Here is a 21,814-nt window from a genome sequence, read left to right on the forward strand (position 1 = left end):
TATAGGTTATTAAGGGTTTGTTTGGGAACTATTTTTTAAAACAATTTTTTGTTCTTAAAAAAAAAAACCATGTTTTTATTTTTTGTTATTTTCAGATAACATCTTTTAGTTGTTTTTTTTTTCATTTGTTTTTTGAGAATTATTTTAAGAAATAATTATACAAATATATAGAATGATTAAAAATAAAATAGTTGATATAATTTTTTTAAAAAATATATATTTAAAAATATGTTAAAAACATTTTACGTTTCAAAATAGACTTTTGTTCTACAAAAAATAAAGAACAATTTTCAAAAACTGTTTTTAAAAACTATTTTTTAGAATCATTTTCGAAAATAGTTACCAAACAAGCTCAAAGCACGAAAAACTCTCAAACATAAATTTCATATAACTCAATTTGATTTATCTAAGTTTTAAAAATAAAACCTATTTTTTCTCCATCCAACTAAACACAAATTTTATTCTAATGAAACTTTTGAAAAAAAAAAAATCACACAAAATTAGCATCATATGAACTCTTTCTGTTTTTTTAGATGGTTACTTGATTAGGTAGTGTTTGTTTTTTGGTTAAATAGAAAAAATCAAAATATTTTATTAAAAACAACCCATTGCTATCAACCAATATAATTAAAGTGAACTTGTTATTAATAAGTTTTTAGATTAGTTATATTACTTGATATCAAAATATTACTTTTAGTTGAATAGAAAAAGTCAAATATTTTAATTTTTTCTATTCAACCAAAAAAACAAACACCATCTAAAATTAAGGAAATAATTTCAATTTTACAAATCTAACCTTTTAAAAAACAATCAATTTCTTACAAAAATACTTTTCATCTTTTTCAATTTTAATCAAATATTTATTTTTCTTTCAAGGGAAACTAATAATTATTTCAAACACGTAAAGCCTATCCTTAACCCATAAAGTAATCCACAAAATCTCACCTTTTGCAAGTAGAGTATACTTGAGTCGAATTGAAATTTCTTTGAAAAGGTAAAAATTGTTATCATCTTCATAAAAACAATCTAACTAGTTTCTACTTTTACTTGTGCTTCTTTGATTACTCATCAACAACAAAACCTAATAGATATTCAACCCATTTATTAGTGTATCCTTAAACATAGAGACACCCACTTCTCCCAACCCATCATAAATATCTTCAATTTTGTTAAAATAAAATAAAAATAAAATAAGAAATCACATTCAATATGATCCCCACACGGGTCTCATCGTAATCAATATGATAAACCACACCTTTTTACAAACATTTTCTCATCTCCATAACCACACAAAGAAGAATAAAGAAAGCAGCTGGACCAGCCCATACACAACTCTAAGCCTACAAATGGGGACAAAGGAGAAAAAACCACAACAAATAGCCGTTCAGAGACGGCCAAATTACACCAAATTTCACCCTCCATGGCCGGCCCCCTCTCTCTTTCTCTTTAATTTTTGCCAGCCCACATACTCCACTCCCTGCCAAAAGGGCCTCTCCTTCTTTCTTTATATGCCCTTTTCCTTTCAAGACCCGGTCATATTCATACACCCAAGTTCCCAACTCCCTCTTTTTATCATTTTTCTCCCTGGCTTTCATGGCCAAGACCTCACAGAAGAGCCAGAAAACCACTGGTAATAGTACTAACAACAATGGTGGCAGTGTGGCCAAGGTCAAGAGGACTAGGAAGAGTGTCCCTAGAGACTCTCCCCCGCAGAGAAGCTCCATTTTTCGGGGCGTTACAAGGTGAAGTTGCAGGCATTGCTGACTTGATCAGGATTTGTTTTTTTTTTGTTGTTGTTTGTTTATTGCGTTTATGTTGATGGGAGGTGGTCGGTTTCAGGCACCGGTGGACGGGTCGGTATGAGGCTCATTTGTGGGATAAGAACTGCTGGAATGAGTCACAAAACAAAAAGGGAAGGCAAGGTAGATGAAAAAGAATATCATCATCATCATCACCTACTAGGGTTTATCTTCTGAAATTTTTTTTTCTTTACTGATTTTTTTTCCTGGTTTCTTTGATGGGGTTCTGGAATTAATGGTGGTGGTGGGATCCAAATGAAAATGCAGTGTATCTAGGTGAGTTTGGTGCCATTAACTGCCTTCACATGTACCCTTTTCTTTCCAAGATCGAAGAAAAGAAAATAGAAATTTTTTCTAAGTTGTTTTTCATATGATCACCATCAGTATGTTAATTTGAATTCAGTCCTTAGGGTTTTGGAGGATTTTGCTGAGTTTATGGTTGTGGGTTTGGTAGGGGCTTATGATGATGAAGAAGCTGCAGCACATGCTTATGACTTGGCAGCATTGAAGTACTGGGGTCAAGAGACCATTCTCAATTTCCCAGTAAATTATCTCACCTCCCAAATACATTAATGATGGTTTGATCCCTTTATTTACTTTTTTTTTTCCTTATATGTTTTATCTTCTGATTTTCATAAACATAAAATTTTCAAATATTTTTTCGTAAATTAAGAATAATTGTGTATTTATTTTATTTTATTAATTATGTCCAAATAATTTATTAAATAATTGAATTATTAAAAAAATGACAATAATAATAAATTATTGTGAATATTGTAGTTATCGGCATATCAAGAGGAGCTTAAAGAAATGGAAGGACAATCCAAAGAAGAATATATTGGATCTTTGAGGAGGCAAGTATCATTATCTATGGATTTATATCAGGAATCTAAGTTACAAATGGTTTGGAGATTGGAGATATTGAGATGAAATTTTCTTTTCTTTTCTTTTCCTTTTGAATTGAATTTACAGAAAAAGTAGTGGGTTTTCTCGAGGGGTGTCAAAATACAGAGGCGTAGCCAGGTACTTACAAAATAAATCCATTTATTTTGTATTAATTTTTTTTTCATAAATCTAAATTTAAATTTAAAAAATATTCCTAATATATCTAGATTTAAAGTTGGAGACAATTTAATTTGGAGGGTGGAATTTAATGAATCCAATAAATATATTAGCAAAAAGAATGAAACAATATTAATTAATTTGTATGAAGAATGAATTTTCCCTTATTTAAACTGTAGGTAATTTAAATGTGCAGGCACCATCATAATGGAAGATGGGAGGCTAGAATTGGAAGAGTTTTTGGCAACAAATATCTTTACCTTGGAACCTATGGTAATTTCTCTTCTACCTTTTTTTATTTTTAAATTTACCGATCTATTAACTTCCATAGTGTTTCACTCAAATGTTACTAATGAAAATATTTTATCTGAAAGTATTTATAAAATAATCATCTATCAAGTATTTATTTAAAAACCAAATTTTCAACACTACTAGTAATTTTTCAAAATTTTAAAACTATTTTTTAAATTTTATTAACACTTTTTTTTTTTTCAAAAACACTTTTCAAGCTAAAAACGTTTTTTAGAATCAATTTAAAACATATTTTAAGAATACATTTGACAGTAATTTTAGAAAGTGTTTTCAATATTTCTAATATTTAAAAAACGAAAAATTTTAAGTATTAAAAAAATTAGAAATATCTTCTAAAAATCTTTATATACAAAATGTCAAGAAGAGAAAAAAAAAATACTAGTTGTGTATTAAAATATTTAATTAAAAATATTTTATATAAATTGGTTAATTCTAAAAAATAAACAACCTAAAATAATTGAAGGGATGGAAAAGTTTCTAAACAAAACACTAGAAACAAAATTTGATCTTGGAAGAATATTAAATAATTATTTAACATTGATTAAAATTTGAAACCATTGACCTATTTTTTTTTTTTTAATAAAAAAGGGAATATAAAAGTGAAAAATGAGTAAGTGAAAAGAACTTGTGGGTTGCCAACCAAGAGAAAACCACAAACCATCCCCATCAAGGAATTATTAAAAACCCTAGCTAGAATATGACTTTATTCTTAAATATTCATGCACCTACATCATACATGACTTTCAACTTTTTCATTAATTTCAACCAAAAACTAACTTGTTGCCATATGCATGCCTCCAATCAATGAATTTACACATGGTGAGTCCAATTTGCAGGTCACATTAATTGTGGGTTTTAAACTTCATCATAAATTTTTTGCCTCAAATGAAGAAATTTCAGTCAACAAATTGAGAAAATGGACAAGTTTTCAGTGGAAAATATATGTATGGAAATCCACCACCCCTAGTTGGTTGGGGTGTGGTGGCCCAACCTCTAACACCCAACTGCCTCAATCCACTTTATAAATTTTTCCAACCCACCACCCAATTTCTCAAGAAAATTGAATTCTGAATTGATTAGGAGTTGTAAGTTGGCTGTTGTTCCCAAAATGCCCCTGATGGTTCCCATTATTTACTGCAGCCACCCAGGAGGAGGCAGCAACTGCATATGACATGGCAGCTATAGAGTACAGAGGACTTAATGCTGTGACCAACTTTGACCTCAGCCGTTACATCAAGTGGCTTAGACCTAACCAAAGTGATAGTGTTGGCTCCATGCAAAACCCTAATGGCCAAAGCAGCCCAGCTCCAAACCCTAACCCAAGTGATCATGAGCTTGGCATGAGCTTCCTCCAACAGCAGCATGGCTCGGATGCGACTGAGCTGCCTCTAAGCCATGCACGATCGGGTGCCGGTGGCAGTGGCAGTGGTGGTGGTGGTGGTGGTGCATCATCTGCACTTGGGCTTTTGTTACAGTCATCAAAATTCAAGGAAATGTTAGAGAGAACATCAACTGCAGACTGCCCATTGACTCCTCCAGATCAGATCGAGATGCCCAGGAGTAGCTTTCCAGATGACATTCAGACTTACTTTGATTGTCAGGAGACGAACAGCTATGGCGAGAGTGATGATATTATTTTTGGCGACTTGAAGTACTCCTTCTCTTCCCCTATGTTCCAGTGCGAGCTTGACACATAATCATGAAATTACAGCTACAAGATTGACTTGAAATTAAGCTCAAAAGATAGATTCTAGATTCTTTTGGAAATCATTTTCTACTTAATTTCTTCTTGATAATGGAAAAATAAAATAAAATAAAATCATTAGGTTTTTTTTTTTTTTTACTTAGGTATGGATGGAAACAGATAACTTTGGTAGTTTTTGGGCTATGTTTGGTTCCAAGAAAAAAATAATAAAGGAAATGGATTTCTCATGTTTCCTTTAGTTATAAAAATATGAAATAAAATCAAATATAATTCAAATTAATTAAAAATTTATGTATTTTAAACTTATTTAATCTTTAAATAATAGAGAAAAATAAGTGAAATTATTTTAGAGGAGCATATAAAAATAATTTATTGATTTTAAATCTTTTTTTTCTTTTCCCTTTTGCTTTTTATTTTTTTCCGTCATATTTTTCCTCGAATTTTTCAAGAACCAAGCCTTAAGGAAAGAAAAAATTTCAAGGAAAATGTTTTTCTCATATTTGATTTTACTATGAAAAATGAAAAAAAAAAAGTCAAATATAATTGAAATTATTAATATATATATTAAATTATTTAATCTATAAATAAAAAGAGTTAAATAATATATAAAAGTAATTTATTAACTTCAAATGAATTTTTTATTTATTCTTTATTTTTTTCCCTTTTCCTCTTTAATTTTTTTTCCTACACATTTTCCTTCAAACTTTCAAAAACCAAACATAGCCTTAGCAAAATGGTCTTTCTTTATAATAAGACAAATTGGCATGTAAGAAGCTTAGTGATATTAATTTCCTCATAATGCATGTCATTGTCATTTAATTCTGTGAAAATGATTGAAATTCTGAATTAATGGTATTCATTAGAATTTTTAAAGAAAGAAAAGTCAAAAAAATAAAAAATAAAAGCATTAATGAGTCCTAGCCATGTTTGAAAATTGTCCAAGGACAGATATAGTTTTTTTTTTTAATTTAAATAATTGGTCTTGAAATAGACTTTGTATTTAAAATTAGAAAAAATGTTTTTTTTATTTATTGTAAAGCGAGAATAAATGTGACTCAAATAAAAGTAGAGATGACTATAGATTACTTTAATAATATATATAAAGGGGAGAAAGAAATCGAAGAAGAGAAGTGTTGAGAGAATGAAAGAAAGAGAGAATAAGAGAAAGAGAATGAGAGGAAGAGTGCAAGCTTTTTTTTCTCTGGATGCTCCTTACATAGGGTGTAAGAAGCCTTTTATAGGCTTCACCATATGAACTCCCGTTACTCATCTTAAAGATGAGTAAATGGAGTTCATAAATAACCATTAATATTTTATTCAATGTGATCATTCACCACTTTATTTACAGCAATCCCCCTTGTATGACCACCATATTAAAAGAATATGTCTTATTAAAACCTTGCTAGTAAAAAACCTTAGAGGAAAAACCTAACGAAGGAAAAAGAATACAATGTTTTTTTCTTGGTATGTTAGGACTGCCTCGTTAAAAACCTTGTAAAACCAAGTAGGACAAAACCTAGACAAAGGAAAAAATAGTACAATACACTAACACCCTTTTATAAGCATACTCCCCCTCATGTTGATATCCTTGAGTTGACGCATTCCAATCCGGTGTATTAACTTTTTTAATGTGGAGGTTGGCAATAATTTTGTGAATAAATCTGCTAGATTATCACTTGAGCGTATTTGTTGCACATCAATTTCACCACTCTTATGGAGTTCATGTGTATAAAAGAATTTTGGTGAAATGTGTTTAATTTTATCTCTTTTAATATAACCCCCTATTATTTGTGCAATGCATGCAACATTATCTTCAAATAATATTGTTGAGTCACTTTTGATAGAGGAGAATCCACATGATTCCTGAATATGCTGGAACATAGATCTTAGCCATATACATTCACGACTTGTTTCATGAATTGTCAGTATTTCTGAATGATTTGATGATGTGACTACTATTGTTTGTTTGACAGATCTCCATGAAATAGCAGTACCATTGCAATTAAACACATACCCTATTTGTGACCTACCTTTATGTGGATATGAAAGATATCTTGCATTTACATATCCAAGCAATTGTTGCTTTGATTCCCTTGAGTAAAATGAACCCATATTAGTAGTTCCGCGAAGATAATGAAATATATGTTCGATACCATTCCAATGTCTTCGAGTTGGAGCGGAACTATATCTTTATAATAAATTGACAGAAAAAGCAATGTCTGGACATGTACAATTGGCAAGATACATAAGTGCACCAATAACACTAAGATATGGTACCTTAGGACCAAGTAACTCTTCATCTTTTCCGCAAGGACGAAATGGGTATTTTTCACATCAAGTGATCAGACAACCATTGGAGAACCTAAAGGATGTGCTTTATCCATATAAAAACGCTTCAATACTTTCTTAATGTATGTTGATTGATGCATACTAAAACTCCATTTGGAAAATGCTCGATCTGTAGGCCGAGACAAAATTTTGTTTTTCCAAGATCTTTCATCTCAAATTCCTTTTTCAAGTAATTTGTTGTTCTTGTGAGCTCTTCAGGAGTTCCAACAAGATTTAAGTCATCAACATACACTATAATAATTTCAAATCCAATTTCTGATTTCTTAATGAAGACGCATGGGCATATAGGGTTATTCACATACCCTTCTTTTAGCAAGTATTTGCTAAGGCAATTGTACCACATGTGTCCAGATTGTTTTAATCCATACAAGGATCGTTGTAACTTGATTGAGTACATGCTACGAGGCTTTGTACTATTTAATTTAGACAATTTAAATCCTTCATGGATTTTTATGTATATATCATTATCCATAGATCCGTATAAATATGTTGTAATAACATCCATGAGACTCATATCCAGTCCTTCTGAGACTGCCAAACTAATTAAGAAATGAAATGTGATTGCGTCCATGACGGGAGAATATGTTTCCTTGTAATCAATACCAGGTTTCTGTGAGAAACCTTGTGCTACTAATCGCGCTTTATATCTTATGATCTCATTATTCTCATTGCGTTTTAGTACAAATACCCATTTGTACCCAACATGCTTTACATTTTCAAGTGTTTGGACTACAGGTCTAAAAAGTTCTCGTTTTGTTAATGAGTTTAACTCTGCCTGTATATCTTCTTTCTATTTTGGCTAATCATTTCTATGTCGGCATTCTTCCACATTTTGTGGTTCGGGATCTTCATAATTTCTTATGATATCGGAGGTCACTTGGAAAACGAAAATATTGTTAATAACAATTTTATTTTGATCCCATTTTTCTCCCGTATGTACATAACTTACTGAGATCTCACAATTTTTAGGTACTTGTGCCTCTTCAAGGACTTCTTGTTCAATATGTGCCTCTTCAGGGGCTTTCTGCATTATTTGTGCCTCTTCTAAGGCTATAGAATTATCAATTTTAAACTAATCAGTCATTTTGATGGTCTCTTCTAGAGTGTCAAGTTTTTCTTGGGTTCTCCTTTTTTAGGGAGTCACATTCTTTGAGCCGACAAGTCTACCACACTTCAAGCGTATCTTAGATTCATTTGTTAACTGTCCTACAAGGACATCAATCCATGTTGAAGTATTTGCAGTCGGGATATGTGAATTTGTCACTTTCTTTGTCTCAATAAATGCATCTGGTAGTTGATTTGCAAGATTTTGCAAATGAATGATCCTTTGAACTTCTAGTTCATATTGATTTGTACGAGGATCAAGATGAAACATAGTAGATGTCTTCCAACTAATTTCTCGTCATTCTTCAGGAATTGAATTTTCTCCCCTTAATGATGGCAAAACACTCTCATTAAAATGACAATTAGTAAAGTGGGCTGTAAAAACATTGTTTGTTAAAGGTTCAAGATATCTTATGATAGATGAAGAATCAAAACCTATATAAATCCCAAGTCTTCGTTGGGGACCCATTTTAGTACGTTGTGTAGGTGCAATTGGTACATATACTGCACAACCAAAGATTCGTAAGTGAGAGATATTTGGTTGTTTTCCAAGCACAAGTTGTGAAGGGGGGTATTCATAGTAAGTTGTAGGTCGAATACGGACTAAAGCTGCAGCATGCATAATAGCATGTCCCCAGGTGGAAATAGGTAATTTGTTTTTCATTAGTAATGGTCGAGCTATTAATTGGAGACGTTTGATGAAGGATTCTACTAAACCATTTTAGGTATGAGTATGAGCAATAGGATGCTCAATATTTATCCCTAATGACATGCATTAGTTAATGAATGCTTGAAAAGTAAATTCGCCAGCATTATCAAGACTTATTGTCTTAATTGGATAATATGGAAATTGTGCTCGTAATCTGATTATTTGTGCAATGAGTCTAGCAAAAGAAACGTTACATGTAGAAAGGAGACAAACATGTGACCACCTAGTAGAAACATCTATTAATTAAGATCATAAAATAACGGAATGGTCCAAATGGTGGATGTATATGCCCATATATGTCCCCATGTATTCTTTTGAAAAGATTGGTGACTCAGATATGATTTTAGTAAAAGCTGGTTTGACTATCAATTTACCTTGTAAGCAGACAACACATGAGTCTTCATTGGGTGAAAGAATCTTTTGGTTCTTTAGTGGATGCCCATGTGAGTGTTTGATTATTCGACGCATCATTGAACTTTTGGTTCTCGACAACATATGATTCAATAGGCTTTATAGTTGTATGATACAACTTAGAGGAGAAAGTTAGAGTTTTTCCATTATAAGCTTTTGGCCAGATATAATGGAAGCAATGTAAAGATATTCTATATTATCTTTGTTCATAGTTTCAATATGATATCTATTTCTACGGATATCTTTAAAATTGAGCAAATTTCTTTTAGATTTGCTCGAATATAAAGCGTCATTTATATGGAATCTTGTTCCATTTGGTAGCGTTATGTTTACTCTTCTAAAGCCTTCAACTAAGTTTGTAGTACCAGATATGGTACTTACATTAGCTTTTATTAATGTCAATTCGAGGAAATATCTTTTATCTCAAAGAATTGTGTGTGTGGTTGCACAGTCTACGAGACTTACGTCATCTTCATTCATCTTGAGACCAAATAACATATGGATTTCAGATATAACTAAAAAAAAAGGCATAATATAAATAACAAAAGAAAATAAGATGTAAATATAAGACATAATAATATATTATTTGATATATAAAGTAACATTAATCAATGTTAATCTTCTCATCATTTATTAAATGGTCTGTTTTTTCACTAGAACCTCCAAAGAAATCAATGTCATTTCGTTTTGTTTTTATTGATGCTTGTAAAGATCGACCAAATGTTTGGGCGTACAACAAGTACGCGACCAATGCCCCTTCATATCACATCTATAACAATTATTCTCATGGTTCTTAGGAGGTTTATCTTGTAAACACTTCCCATTGTCTTGTTTTGCCTCGGTATTGTTCCACTTCTGGTGGTGCAATGAGATTTTCATTTTCTAAGAATTTCATGAATTATTATTATAATAACCATGGTATCAAGGATTTCTTCCACGACCACAACCACGTCCTCGTCCTCGTCCACGTCCACAAGTTTGGGTCGATATTGCATTCACTTCAGGGAATGGTTTAGATCCAATTGGATAAGACTGGTAATTTCTCATCAAAGCTCATTATTTTGTTCAGCAACAAGAAGACATGATATTAATTCAGAATATTTTTTAAATCTATGCTCTCAATATTGTTGTTGTAGGAGCACATTCGAGGCATGAAACGTAGTAAAAGTTTTCTCTAACATGTCTTCTTTTGTGACTTTTTTCCTCTGCACAGCTTTAATTGAGAGTTGATTTTGAAAAGTGCAGAGTTATATTCACTAACAGTTTTAAAATCCTGCAACCTCAGGTGCATCCAATCATATCAAGCTTTTGGGAGAATCACAGTTTTCTGGTGGTCATATATTTCTTTTAAATTACTTCATAGAGTAAAAGGGTCCTTTACCGTAAGATACTCATTTTTTAAACCTTCATGGAGGTGATGGCGAAGGAAAATCGGTGCTTTTATGTGATCCTGTAGGGATGCTTGATTTCTTTCTTTGATCGTAGCTCCAAGGTTCATTGCATCAAGATGTATTTCAACATCAAGGATCCCAGATAGATAGTTCTTTCCCGAAATGTCAAGTGCTACAAATTCGAATTTTGTGAGATTCGACATTGTCAAATAACTTCATATATATGACAAAACAATATTATTAGAATCAATAATAAATTGATAGCATTGGTATAACTTTGATTATAAACAAAATCAAATAATTGTTTTATAACCTTTAACAAAACAAATCAACAATAATATAAATATGTAAAATTTTATTCTATATAAATAACTTCAAGTTTAAGATCTAAGAATTACCTTCAAAGCAATTTGTGTTGATAACGTGTTGTAAAACGAGAATAAATGTGACTCAAATAAAAGTAGAGATGACTATATATTACTTTAATAATATATATATATATAACGGGGAGAAAGAAATCAAAGAAGAGAAGTGTTGAGAGAATGAAAGAAAAAGAGAATAAGAGAGAGAGAATGAAAGGAAGAGTGAAAGCTTTTTTTTCTCTAGATGCTCCTTACATGGGGTGTAAGAAGCCTTTTATAGGTTTCACCATATGAACTCCCATTACTCATCTTAAAGATGAGTAAATGAGTTCATAAATAACCATTAATATTTTATTCAATGTGGTCATTCACCACTTTATTATAACATTTTAAAATTTTTTTGACATAAAACTAATTTTTTAAGAATTTGTTTTTGAAAATAAGTTCTTTTGCAGAGCAAATTTTTAGTATTTTTTGTTGTTTAATGTTGAGTGTGCGCATAGCAATTTAGAAAACATTTGTATTATGTATAAATGCATATTGTTTCTTGTATTTAAGGGTATGTGTATTAACTATTCTTTACAATAAAAAACAACACAAAAAAAAAAAAAAATTGTTCGACAATCAAAGAAAACATAAAATTTTATGTTTTCTAAAAAACATAGGGTCTGTTTAGTAACATTTTTTTTAAAAAAAAAGTTTAAAATAATTTTTGAAATTTGTTCTCTGAGTTTTGTGAATCAAAAGTCTGTTTGGAAACCTAAAATGCTTTAAACCTATTTTAAGTATTTTTAAATATGTTTTAAAAGTAATTTATGTATCTAGCATTTTATTTTTAATCATTCTACGTATTTATATAATTATTTCTTAAAATAGTTCTCAAAAATATTATCGAAAAACATTATGTTGTCTGTTCTTAAGAATAAAAAACATAAAACAGTTTTTGATTGTCAAATGTGTTTTCCGTGTTTTTTGTTTCAAAGAACATAAAACTATTTTTTTAAAAAAGTTCTCAAACAAGTCCATAATGTTCATTTATTTTTACCTATTTTTAGGAATGTCTTAAAAAATAATGAACAAATTCGAAAAATAGTTGAAAACAAAGTATTGTATAAAAAAATTATTTTTAGAAGAATATCTCATGTCAAACCAACTTGATATCAAGTTATGAATTATCCATGCCCATCAAACCAAGATACCCACAGTTTGGCATGGATCAATAATTCCCAATACGATCTCAAGTTGAATTTAATATGGGTTGGACATATTGATTGCGGGTTTGGTATGGATTAGCCTTCTAACCGTCCCAAATTGCAATGCTAAGCACTTCCAATTATTTGAAGTGATAGACTATCAAAATCTTCAGTAGAAAATCCAAGAGTATCTGTACCAATTCTTCACTCCATCCATTTTGTTACCAATTCAAAATAATCTAGCTGTTAGTGTAACTTTCTCCTACAAATGTGTATTTAATTGTATTTGATTGTTTCCTTATTATACGCTTGACATTTCAATTGTAAAGCTATAAATATAATGGAAAACTACACGACTTAGGTGTGTTAACCAAGCCAAAGATATCTCGTGTCCTCATCAATATGTTGAATAGTTAAGATCTTACATGGTATCAGAGCCACATCCTATAAGCTCACGCTTTTCAAATGATCATTTCTCAAGATTCCGCATCATTCAAATGGCCAACACCAACGACACCCCCATTCCTGAACCTATCCTACTTCCATCTACCACCATTATTTCTATTAAGCTAGATGACTCCCACAATTATTTGGCATGAAAAATGCAATTCCTTAATCTCCTTTGAGGACACGACTTAGTTGGCTTCATTGATGGTATTGACGTCTGTCCTCCAAAAAATCTTGCCTCTGGTTCATTAAATCCTGTCTATATTGTTTGGTAGAAGAAAGATGTTTGTCTCCTTGGATGGATCCTTGCATCTCTTTCGGAAAAACTTGTTTCCACTGTCTATGGATTGGAAACATCTAAGCAAGTCTGGACTGCCTTGTAGACTCGCTTTTCTTCTCAATCTCGTTCCCGTATTTCCCATCTTAAACATCAACTTCAAACATTGACTCAAAGTACCAAATCTTGTTTTGAGTATCTTGAAAATGCCAAAAATCTTGCAGATCAATTGGCAATAACTGGTAAGCCTGTTGACAATCAAGATTTCATCTCCTTTCTTCTTGGTGGCTTGCAATCATCATACACCCCATTTGTCACATCTTTTAATTTTGCATCTCGTGACACTAACTTCACATTCAAAGACTTTCAAGTCGAATTGTTGGGCTATGAAAATCTTCTTGATGTCCATCAGATTGTTCTTGGCATGGATAGTACTCATTTTGCATTTGTTGCAAACAAATCTAAGGCACCTACTTATGTGAAAAAGAAAGAACCTCCACTCCCACCCACAAAAATGCAGAATGCAAGTTCCTCTAATTATCGGCCATACCAGTAGACCAGATCTATTCCTTCTCAACTCCCCAACAATTGCCCGATTTGTCAAATTTGTGGTAAATCTGGCCATACTGCTATTGATTGTTTTCGTCGTTTTGATTATTCATATCAGGGTCATTTCCCTCCTCAAGATCTCACAGCAATGGTGGCTGAGACTAATGCCACATTTGATCATCAAATTTGGTACATGGACAACAATGCTAATGCCCATACTACATCAAATGCAACTAATCTCACTCATCAACAGCTCTTTTGTGAATCAGAAACTGTAACTGTCGGAAATGGTTCAAGTTTGCAAGTTCTCAATACTGGTTCTACCACCTTTAACTTCAGCCAATCCAATTTTCATCTAAACAAAATTCTCCATTGCCCAGAGGCAGCTACTAATCTTATCTCTATCAATCAATTTTGTTTAGATAATAATTGTTACTTTATATTAACTGCTAATGATGTTATCGTGAAGGAGAACTTGACAAGCAAAATTCTACTTCAAGGTGTGGTTGAAAATGACCTACATCCACTAGTCGGGTGCAAGACTTCTCATAAGAGCCTCACATGTCTTTCGACAACAATAGGGGTTTGAGCTAATACAGATACTTGGCACTTAAGACTAGGACATCCCTCTAGTGTCATTTTAGATAGTTTGTTTCATTCCAATAAACTCTCTGTCAAAGGTTCGTCAAATAAAATAGAATTTTGCTCAACTTGTCAACTTATCAAAGCTAAGAAACTATCTTTTCTAGAGTCTAGTCGTCAGTCTTCTGTTCCTCTTACTTTAATCCACTTTGATGTATGGGTTTCCCCTATACAATCAACTGGTGGTTGTTCCTACTATGTTTTTTTTATTGATGATTATTCGAGATATTCCTGGCTATATCCTTTGCATAGAAAATCTATTGTGTTTGCAACTTTTGTTAAATTTAAAACCATTGCAGAATTTTTTTTCTCAACATCAATAAAGCAAATCCAAACAAAATAATGGTGGAGAGTTTACTTCCAATTAGTTTAATTTTTTTTACTGCACAAGGGATATACAGGTTGACTTGCCCACACACTTCTCAACAAAATGGAATTGTCGAGAGAAAACATAAACACATCCAAGAAATGGGACTCACACTTCTAGCCCAATCAAGCTTGTCCTCCCAATATTAGGTTGATGTATTCCTTAATTCAATGTTCTTAATAAACAGATTGCCTACCAAAGTCTTAGATAATATGACACCTTACTTTTTACTTCATAAAACTGAGCCCACTTATATGGACTTGCGTGTTTTTGGATACACTTGCTATCCACTCCTTCAACCATATAACAACCATAAGTTAGCATTCCAAAGTAAAAAGTGTCTCTTCCTAGGCTATTCTAACTGTAAAAAATGATATAGGTGTCTTGACTTAGCAACTAAATGGGTATACATCTCATGACATGTCTCTTTGATGAGAAATCTTTCCCAACTAAGGAACTAGTTGAGCACACCATATCTCGAAGAACAAATCCTACTACAGGTAAACCATTGATAATCCCAAGTTCAGTTATATCTAGTAATTTATTATCTAACATTTCTGTAGTTGTGCCACCTTAAAATGATTCTTCTTCTCCTTCAGTTGCAACGCCAATTCTTGCGGCATCAAACTTTGCACAACAATCTCCACCTCCTGCATCTAATGATTATTCTCCTCCTCCTCCTACCACTTTCAATTTTGAAAATTCCATTGGCCCAGAAATTATCATTCCACTAATATCCCCTTCTCCACAGGTGCCGCAAGAACCCAATAATACCTCCAACAATCCAATTGTCTAGCTTACCTTCACTCAAATTCAAACACGTTCCAAAATAGGTTACTCTCGACCAAAATCATTTCCTGATTACAAATTATTCTATAATACCTAACATCCTTTGCAAGCTTTTTTTGCGGTCTTGGATACTCTTGAACCAACTGCTTACACTCAAGCAGTTTTGGATCCACAATGGCGTGCTGCAATGGGAAAGGAATTTGATGCATTGATGGAAAATTGGACTTGGTCTCTATGTCCTCGTCCACTTGATAAACACATTGTTCGAAACAAATGGGTATACAAAATTAAGAGGAGACCAGATGGCAATATTGAAAGTTTTAAGGCTAGACTCGTGGCTAAAGGGTATGATCAAAAGAGTGGTGTGGACTACCATGAAACTTTTTCACCCGTGGTTAAGCCAACTACTATTCTTTAGTTTTGGCTATTGTAGTTCATTTTCACTAGCCCGTTCGAAAATTGGATGTGTCAAATGCATTTCTACATGGATTTCTAGATGAAGAGGTGTTTATGGAACAACCTAAAGGTTTTGTTGATGAGACCAAACCAAACTGTGTTTGCAAATTACATAAGTCTCTTTATGGTCTTAAACAAGTCCCAAGAGCCTAGTTTCGACGATTATCATAGCAACTTATTGAGCTTAGTTTTCAAGAATCTGTCAATGACTACTCTCTGTTTACTCTACATACAGAAAATGTTAGAATTTTTGTCTTAATATATGTAGATGATATTTTGGTGACAGGATCTGACAACTCAGAAATTACCATACTCATTCGACATCTATAGAGTATTTTTCATGTCAAGGATCTTGGTTCTCTGTCTTATTTTTTAGGTGTGAAGGCTGACAGGAGCTCACAAGCACTACATTTACGTTAAACCAAGTACATTTGTGACCTTTTAGATCGGACTCAAATGGCTGGTGCCAAGCCACTTGCATTGCCAACAATGGCAAGTACCAAACTATCCAATACAGAAGGAGAACTAATATTTGATCCTTCTACTTATCGACAAATCATTGGGGCACTCCAATACTGCACAATAACACATCCTGATATTTCTTATGTTGTTAACCAACCATGTCAGTATATGCACCAACCAAGAACTCCACACTGGCAGGCTATGAAGCGAGTTCTTTGCTACTTAAAGGGCAATGTAAACCATGGACTATTCTACACACCATCTCTTCTACAATTACATACCTACTACGATTTGAATTGGGCAGGCAATCCAGACAACAGAAGGTCTACTAGCGACTATGGAGTCTTTTTGGGCAGAAACCTAGTTTCTTGGAGCTCCAAGAAACAAAATGTGATATCTCGTTTGAGTACCGAAGGTTAGTACTATTCAATGGCACTTGCTACAACTGAAGTCTATTGGCTTAGAATGTTTTTCAAAGAATTGGCTATTGGTCTAGTCCACATACCAACTATATGGTGTGAAACATTGGGGCAATTACACTCGCTTCAAATCCGGTGTTCCATGCAAGAACGAAGCATGTAGAGATTGACTATCATTTTATTTGGGAGAAAGTATGCAACAATGATATTAAAGTCCAACATGTCTCAACCGTGGATCAAATAGCGGACGTCTTCATCAAAGGCCAAGCTGCACAATGTTTTTAGTATCCAAAGAGCAAATTAATGGTCTGTAAAAACCCCATTAATTCGAGGGGGGTGTTAGACTATTAGAATCTTTAGTAGAAAATCTAGGAGTTTTTGCACCAATTCTTCATTCCATTCATTCTGTTACAAATTCAAAATAATCCAGCTACTAACGTAACTTTCTCCTACAAACGTGTATTTGATTGTATTTGATTGTTTCTTTATTATACGCTTGACATTTCAATTGTACAGCTATAAATATAATGGAAAACTACACGACTTAGGTGTGTTAGCCAAGCCAAAGATATCTCGTGTGCTCATCAATATATTGAATAGTTAAGATCTTACATGAAGCTTCTTCTAATCAAGAATATAAATTTGACCTAAAAGCCTAAAATCTAACCTAGTTCTAGCTAAGGATGACCCGAGTCATGAATCGAGCCCCTGGTCCAATCCCTTGTCTCTCCACTCCTCCCAACTTTCCCATGTGACCCAACCCCAAAGCTCGAACCCAAATATCAAGAATCTTAGGGCCAGAGTTAGAATTAGGTTTGGACATTAATCCAGTTGAGGCCCAACCTAGCTCAGCCCTCAGCATATATTGGGCTATTTGATTAAAAGAGCAATTCAAAACACAAATTGAGAGAATGACTTCCCTCTTTTGAAAATATGAAATATAATTTTATTTTTTTCTTTTGAAAAAAATAGTTTTCAATAATTTTTTAATTTCTATATCCCATTTAACACTTTTTAAAGGAAAGAAAATATTAAAATGAGATTATGCATGCAATTTTCAATACATGAAAGTCATTTTTTAAAACATGGGTATTATTTTATTGCTTTTAATAAAATATTTCATATATATATTAATGTTTTAGTACAATGACAAGTTTCATTCATGTAATTAAAAATAATTAATATTTATACTTAGTAAAATATAATTTTATTTTTTAAAAATAAAAATAAAATGCATATATATACTAAAATAATTCTCAAAATTAGGGTTTGTTTGGTAACTATTTTCAAGGATAGTTTTTTTTTTCTAAAAAAAAAAAACAGGAAAATATGTTTGACAATCAAAAACTATTTTTCGTTTTTTATTCTTAAGAATATAAAATATGATATTTTTAAAGAATATCTTTTAATTGTTTTTTTTTTCACTTGTTTTTTAAAGGTCATTTAAAAAAATAATTATACAAACATGTAGAATGATAAAAAATAAAACACTAGAGATAAAAATTATTTTTAAAATATATTTAAAAATATTAAAAACGAGTTAAAAATATTTTAAGTATTCAAACAGACTTTTGTTCTACAAAACATTAGAGAACAATTTTTAAAAACTATTCTTAAAAATTGTTTTTGAAAACTGTTACCAAACAAGCCCTAGTTTTCAAAATTGCTTTCAAAAACACTTTACCCGTTTTTTGGTCTCTAGTGAAATCAAATTTATCAAGTTGATTCACGGGGACATGAGAAGAATACAAAAGTTTATTTTGTAACTAGGGATGGCAATGGGGCTGTTGTTTTTTTTAGTTTTGGGCCAAAATGGCCTTGTACCCAAACATAATATCAAAGTTAGGCTTCAAGCCAAACTAATGTTCAAAATAACCTATCTTTCCACGTAAGCAAAGCCAACAATTTTTATATATATATATATATTTTTAACTTTCTCATTTCTTCATCCCGCGGTTGGCATTTTTTTATGTAATTTTTTTGAACTTTTCCCTTTTGTTTCATCCCGTATTGGTTGTATCTAGAGGTTGTCTTCAAGCCCTAGCCCCACCAGTGGGCCCTTGTAAGAGACGTTTTTGGAGCTGCAATTGAGGTTGGTTTTGAGTTTATGCATGAGAAATATTTTTGGGTTACAGGTTGTGCTTCATTGCATGAGAAGAATTTGTGAGAAATTTTTTAGGTTTGTTCCATGCGTGAGAAGTTTTTTTGAGAATTTTTTTTGGGTTACAGTTTTTTTTAGAAATATCATTTACTGCAGAATGTTATTGCCTTTGACAATACTGTTCTATGATCCATTGTTTTTGGGTTCCTTCCAGATGTATTTTACTTAAAGCATGCCTGACTTTAGTGGCATCTTGAGCTCTTCCATTTTTTGTTTGAATTGTTTTTGTTTTTATTATTGCCTTGTGGTGGAGCAATGTGATGGCTGAAGATGTCTTATACAAGCTCCTTGCTTTCAGGCCTTTCCATTTGAAAATAAATCACCAGTGTTCTAAAGTTGCTGATTTCTATCACTATTTCATTGAAAGTGAGACATTTTTTGTTTTTTTATTTTCCACTACATTTTTTGTGACTTCAATTAAACTATTAAAAATTACATTTTGTAGTAGACTTTTTGTAATTAATTTCATTAACTAATTTTGTAAAAAAATCTATATATGACAAGTACGGCTTAAGAGTATACTATTATTTCCATAAAGATAAATTTGTCATAATACAAATAAATTAATATCTTAAAAAAAATTATATATTTTAAATTAATAAATTATACAATTTTATATATTATTTATATGTTATATAAGTTTATTATTTTAAGATTATTAATTTATTAATAAATAAAACATTCATTTATAATATCTTCTATTTATTAATTTATGTTTGTTAAACTAATACTAGATTCTTAAGTTTAAATATAAATAATTTATTATTAAAGTATGCATTTTTAATTTCAATAATAAATTATAATTTAATAGTTTTTAATTAAATTTGAAAGTAAAAAATATATATATAATTGAAATCTCAGTTACCAAATGCGGCTTAAAGGTATATTATTATTTTGATAAAGATAAATTTATCATAATACAAATAAATTAATATCTTAAAAAACAGCAAATTAAATATCTTAAATTAATAAATTATACAATTTTATATATTATTTATATTTTATATAAATTTATTATTTTAAGATTATTATTAATAAATAAAATATTCATTTATAATATCTTCTATTTATCAATTTATGTTTATTGAAGTAATACTAGATTTTTAAGTTTAAATATAAATAATTTATTATTTAAGTATATTTTTTAAATTTCAATCATGTAATTTAATAGTTTTTAATTAAATTTGAAAGTAAAAAAAAATTATAATTGAAATCTCAGTTATCAACTGTAGCTTAAAAGTATACTATTATTTCGATAAAGATAAATTTATCATAATACAAATAAATTAATATCTTAAAAAACAACAAATTAAATATCTTAAATTAATAAATTATGCAATTTTATATATTATTTATATGTTATATAAGTTTATTATTTTAAGATTATTAATTTATTAATAAATAAAATGTTCATTTATAATATCTTCTATTTATCAATTTATGTTTGTTGAAGTAATACTAGATTTTTAAATTTAAATATAAATAATTTATTATTTAAGTATATTTTTTAAATTTCAATCATAAATTGTAATTTAATCATTTTTAATTAAATTTTAAATTTTAAAAAAAATAACTAAAGCCTCAGTTGGCAACTGTGGCTTTAGTTCAAAAATGAAGCCGCAGTTGACAACTATGGCTTTAGTTCAAAAATAAAGTCACAGTTGCCAACTATGGCTTTAGTTCAAAAATGAAGTCGTAATTGCCAACTACGGCTTTAGTTCAAATATAAAGTCGCAGTTGCCAATTGCGGCTTTAACTAAAATGAAGGAAAAAAAAATATTTTTTAATGACATGGCGCCTACGTGGCACCAAAGAGGTCAATTTGAACATAAGTTTCAAAAAGTGGTTATATGTTATAATTTTTTTTAAAAAAATGGGTCATTTTGACCCAAAACTCTGTTTTTTGGGTACCCGCCTCACCCCACCCCTAATAGGACGGGTTTGAATTTTAACTAAATAGGTTTGGAACAGATTTGGGAATTTTTTTAAAACTCGAGGCGGGTTCTGGTATTGCCTTGTCCTACCCCGCCCTATCCCACTCGAATTATATATAAAATTAATTTTTAAAATTAAATTAATTTAATTTTTATTTTACTATTTTTAATATATAGATAATAATAAACTAATTTTTAATAAAATAAGTTGTAAAAAAATATAATAATTTAATTATTTATAAAATTTATTTATTTTAATGTAATGAAAAAAAATTAAAATAATTTTTAAAAACTTTAAAAAATTTCAAAAAAAGGGTTAAATGGGAAGGGACGGGGTGGGTATGAGAATTTCTTATACCCGTCCCATCCCATTTAATTTTTTAAATAGGATGAAGATGTGAATTATTTTGAATAAATGGGGCAAGGTTGGGATGGAGGCGACCCGTCTCGAACCTGTCCCGTTGTCATCCCTATTTGTAACTAGTTTCGAGAATAGTTTTGAAAAACAATTTTTAGAATAATATTTGAAAATTGTTCTCAATTTTTTTATAAAATAAATATCTATTTGAAAATTTGAAATTTTTTAAAATTTATTTTCTATGTTTTTAAATATATTTTAAGAATAATTTTTATATATGGTAATCTATTTTTAACCATTATCTATCTTAATATAATTATTTTTTAAAACAACTCTAAAAAAAATTAAAAACAACTAAAAAAATATTTTTTGAAAATATGTTGTTTTTATTTTTAAGAACAAAAAACTGTTTTTTATTTTTAAGAATAAAAACCTATTTCTCTTTTCTGATTATTAATCGTGTTTTTCTATTTTTTTCTTAAAATTTAAAAAACAAAAATGTTTCTGAAATCGATTACACCTAAATTGCCAAGTCATTTCCTACGACTTCTCTCTC

The 21,814-nt window shown here is 30.7% G+C and overlaps 1 protein-coding gene across 1 annotated transcript; it reads left to right on the plus strand.

The window, feature by feature from the left end:
• The first annotated feature begins 1,418 nt into the window (after nt 1–1,418).
• Nucleotides 1,419–5,016, plus strand: LOC117921664 (AP2-like ethylene-responsive transcription factor At1g16060). The gene is made up of 8 exons (XM_034839613.1): nt 1,419–1,742; nt 1,840–1,922; nt 2,067–2,075; nt 2,254–2,342; nt 2,580–2,653; nt 2,772–2,822; nt 3,058–3,134; nt 4,314–5,016. Exons 1-8 carry the CDS (start codon nt 1,594–1,596, stop codon nt 4,868–4,870), a joined length of 1,089 nt encoding a protein of 362 aa, XP_034695504.1. The 5' UTR covers nt 1,419–1,593; the 3' UTR covers nt 4,871–5,016.
• The last annotated feature ends 16,798 nt before the right edge of the window (nt 5,017–21,814 follow it).

Source organism: Vitis riparia, chromosome 9 (genome assembly GCF_004353265.1).
Source record: "Vitis riparia cultivar Riparia Gloire de Montpellier isolate 1030 chromosome 9, EGFV_Vit.rip_1.0, whole genome shotgun sequence".
Lineage (NCBI taxonomy): Eukaryota > Viridiplantae > Streptophyta > Magnoliopsida > Vitales > Vitaceae > Vitis > Vitis riparia.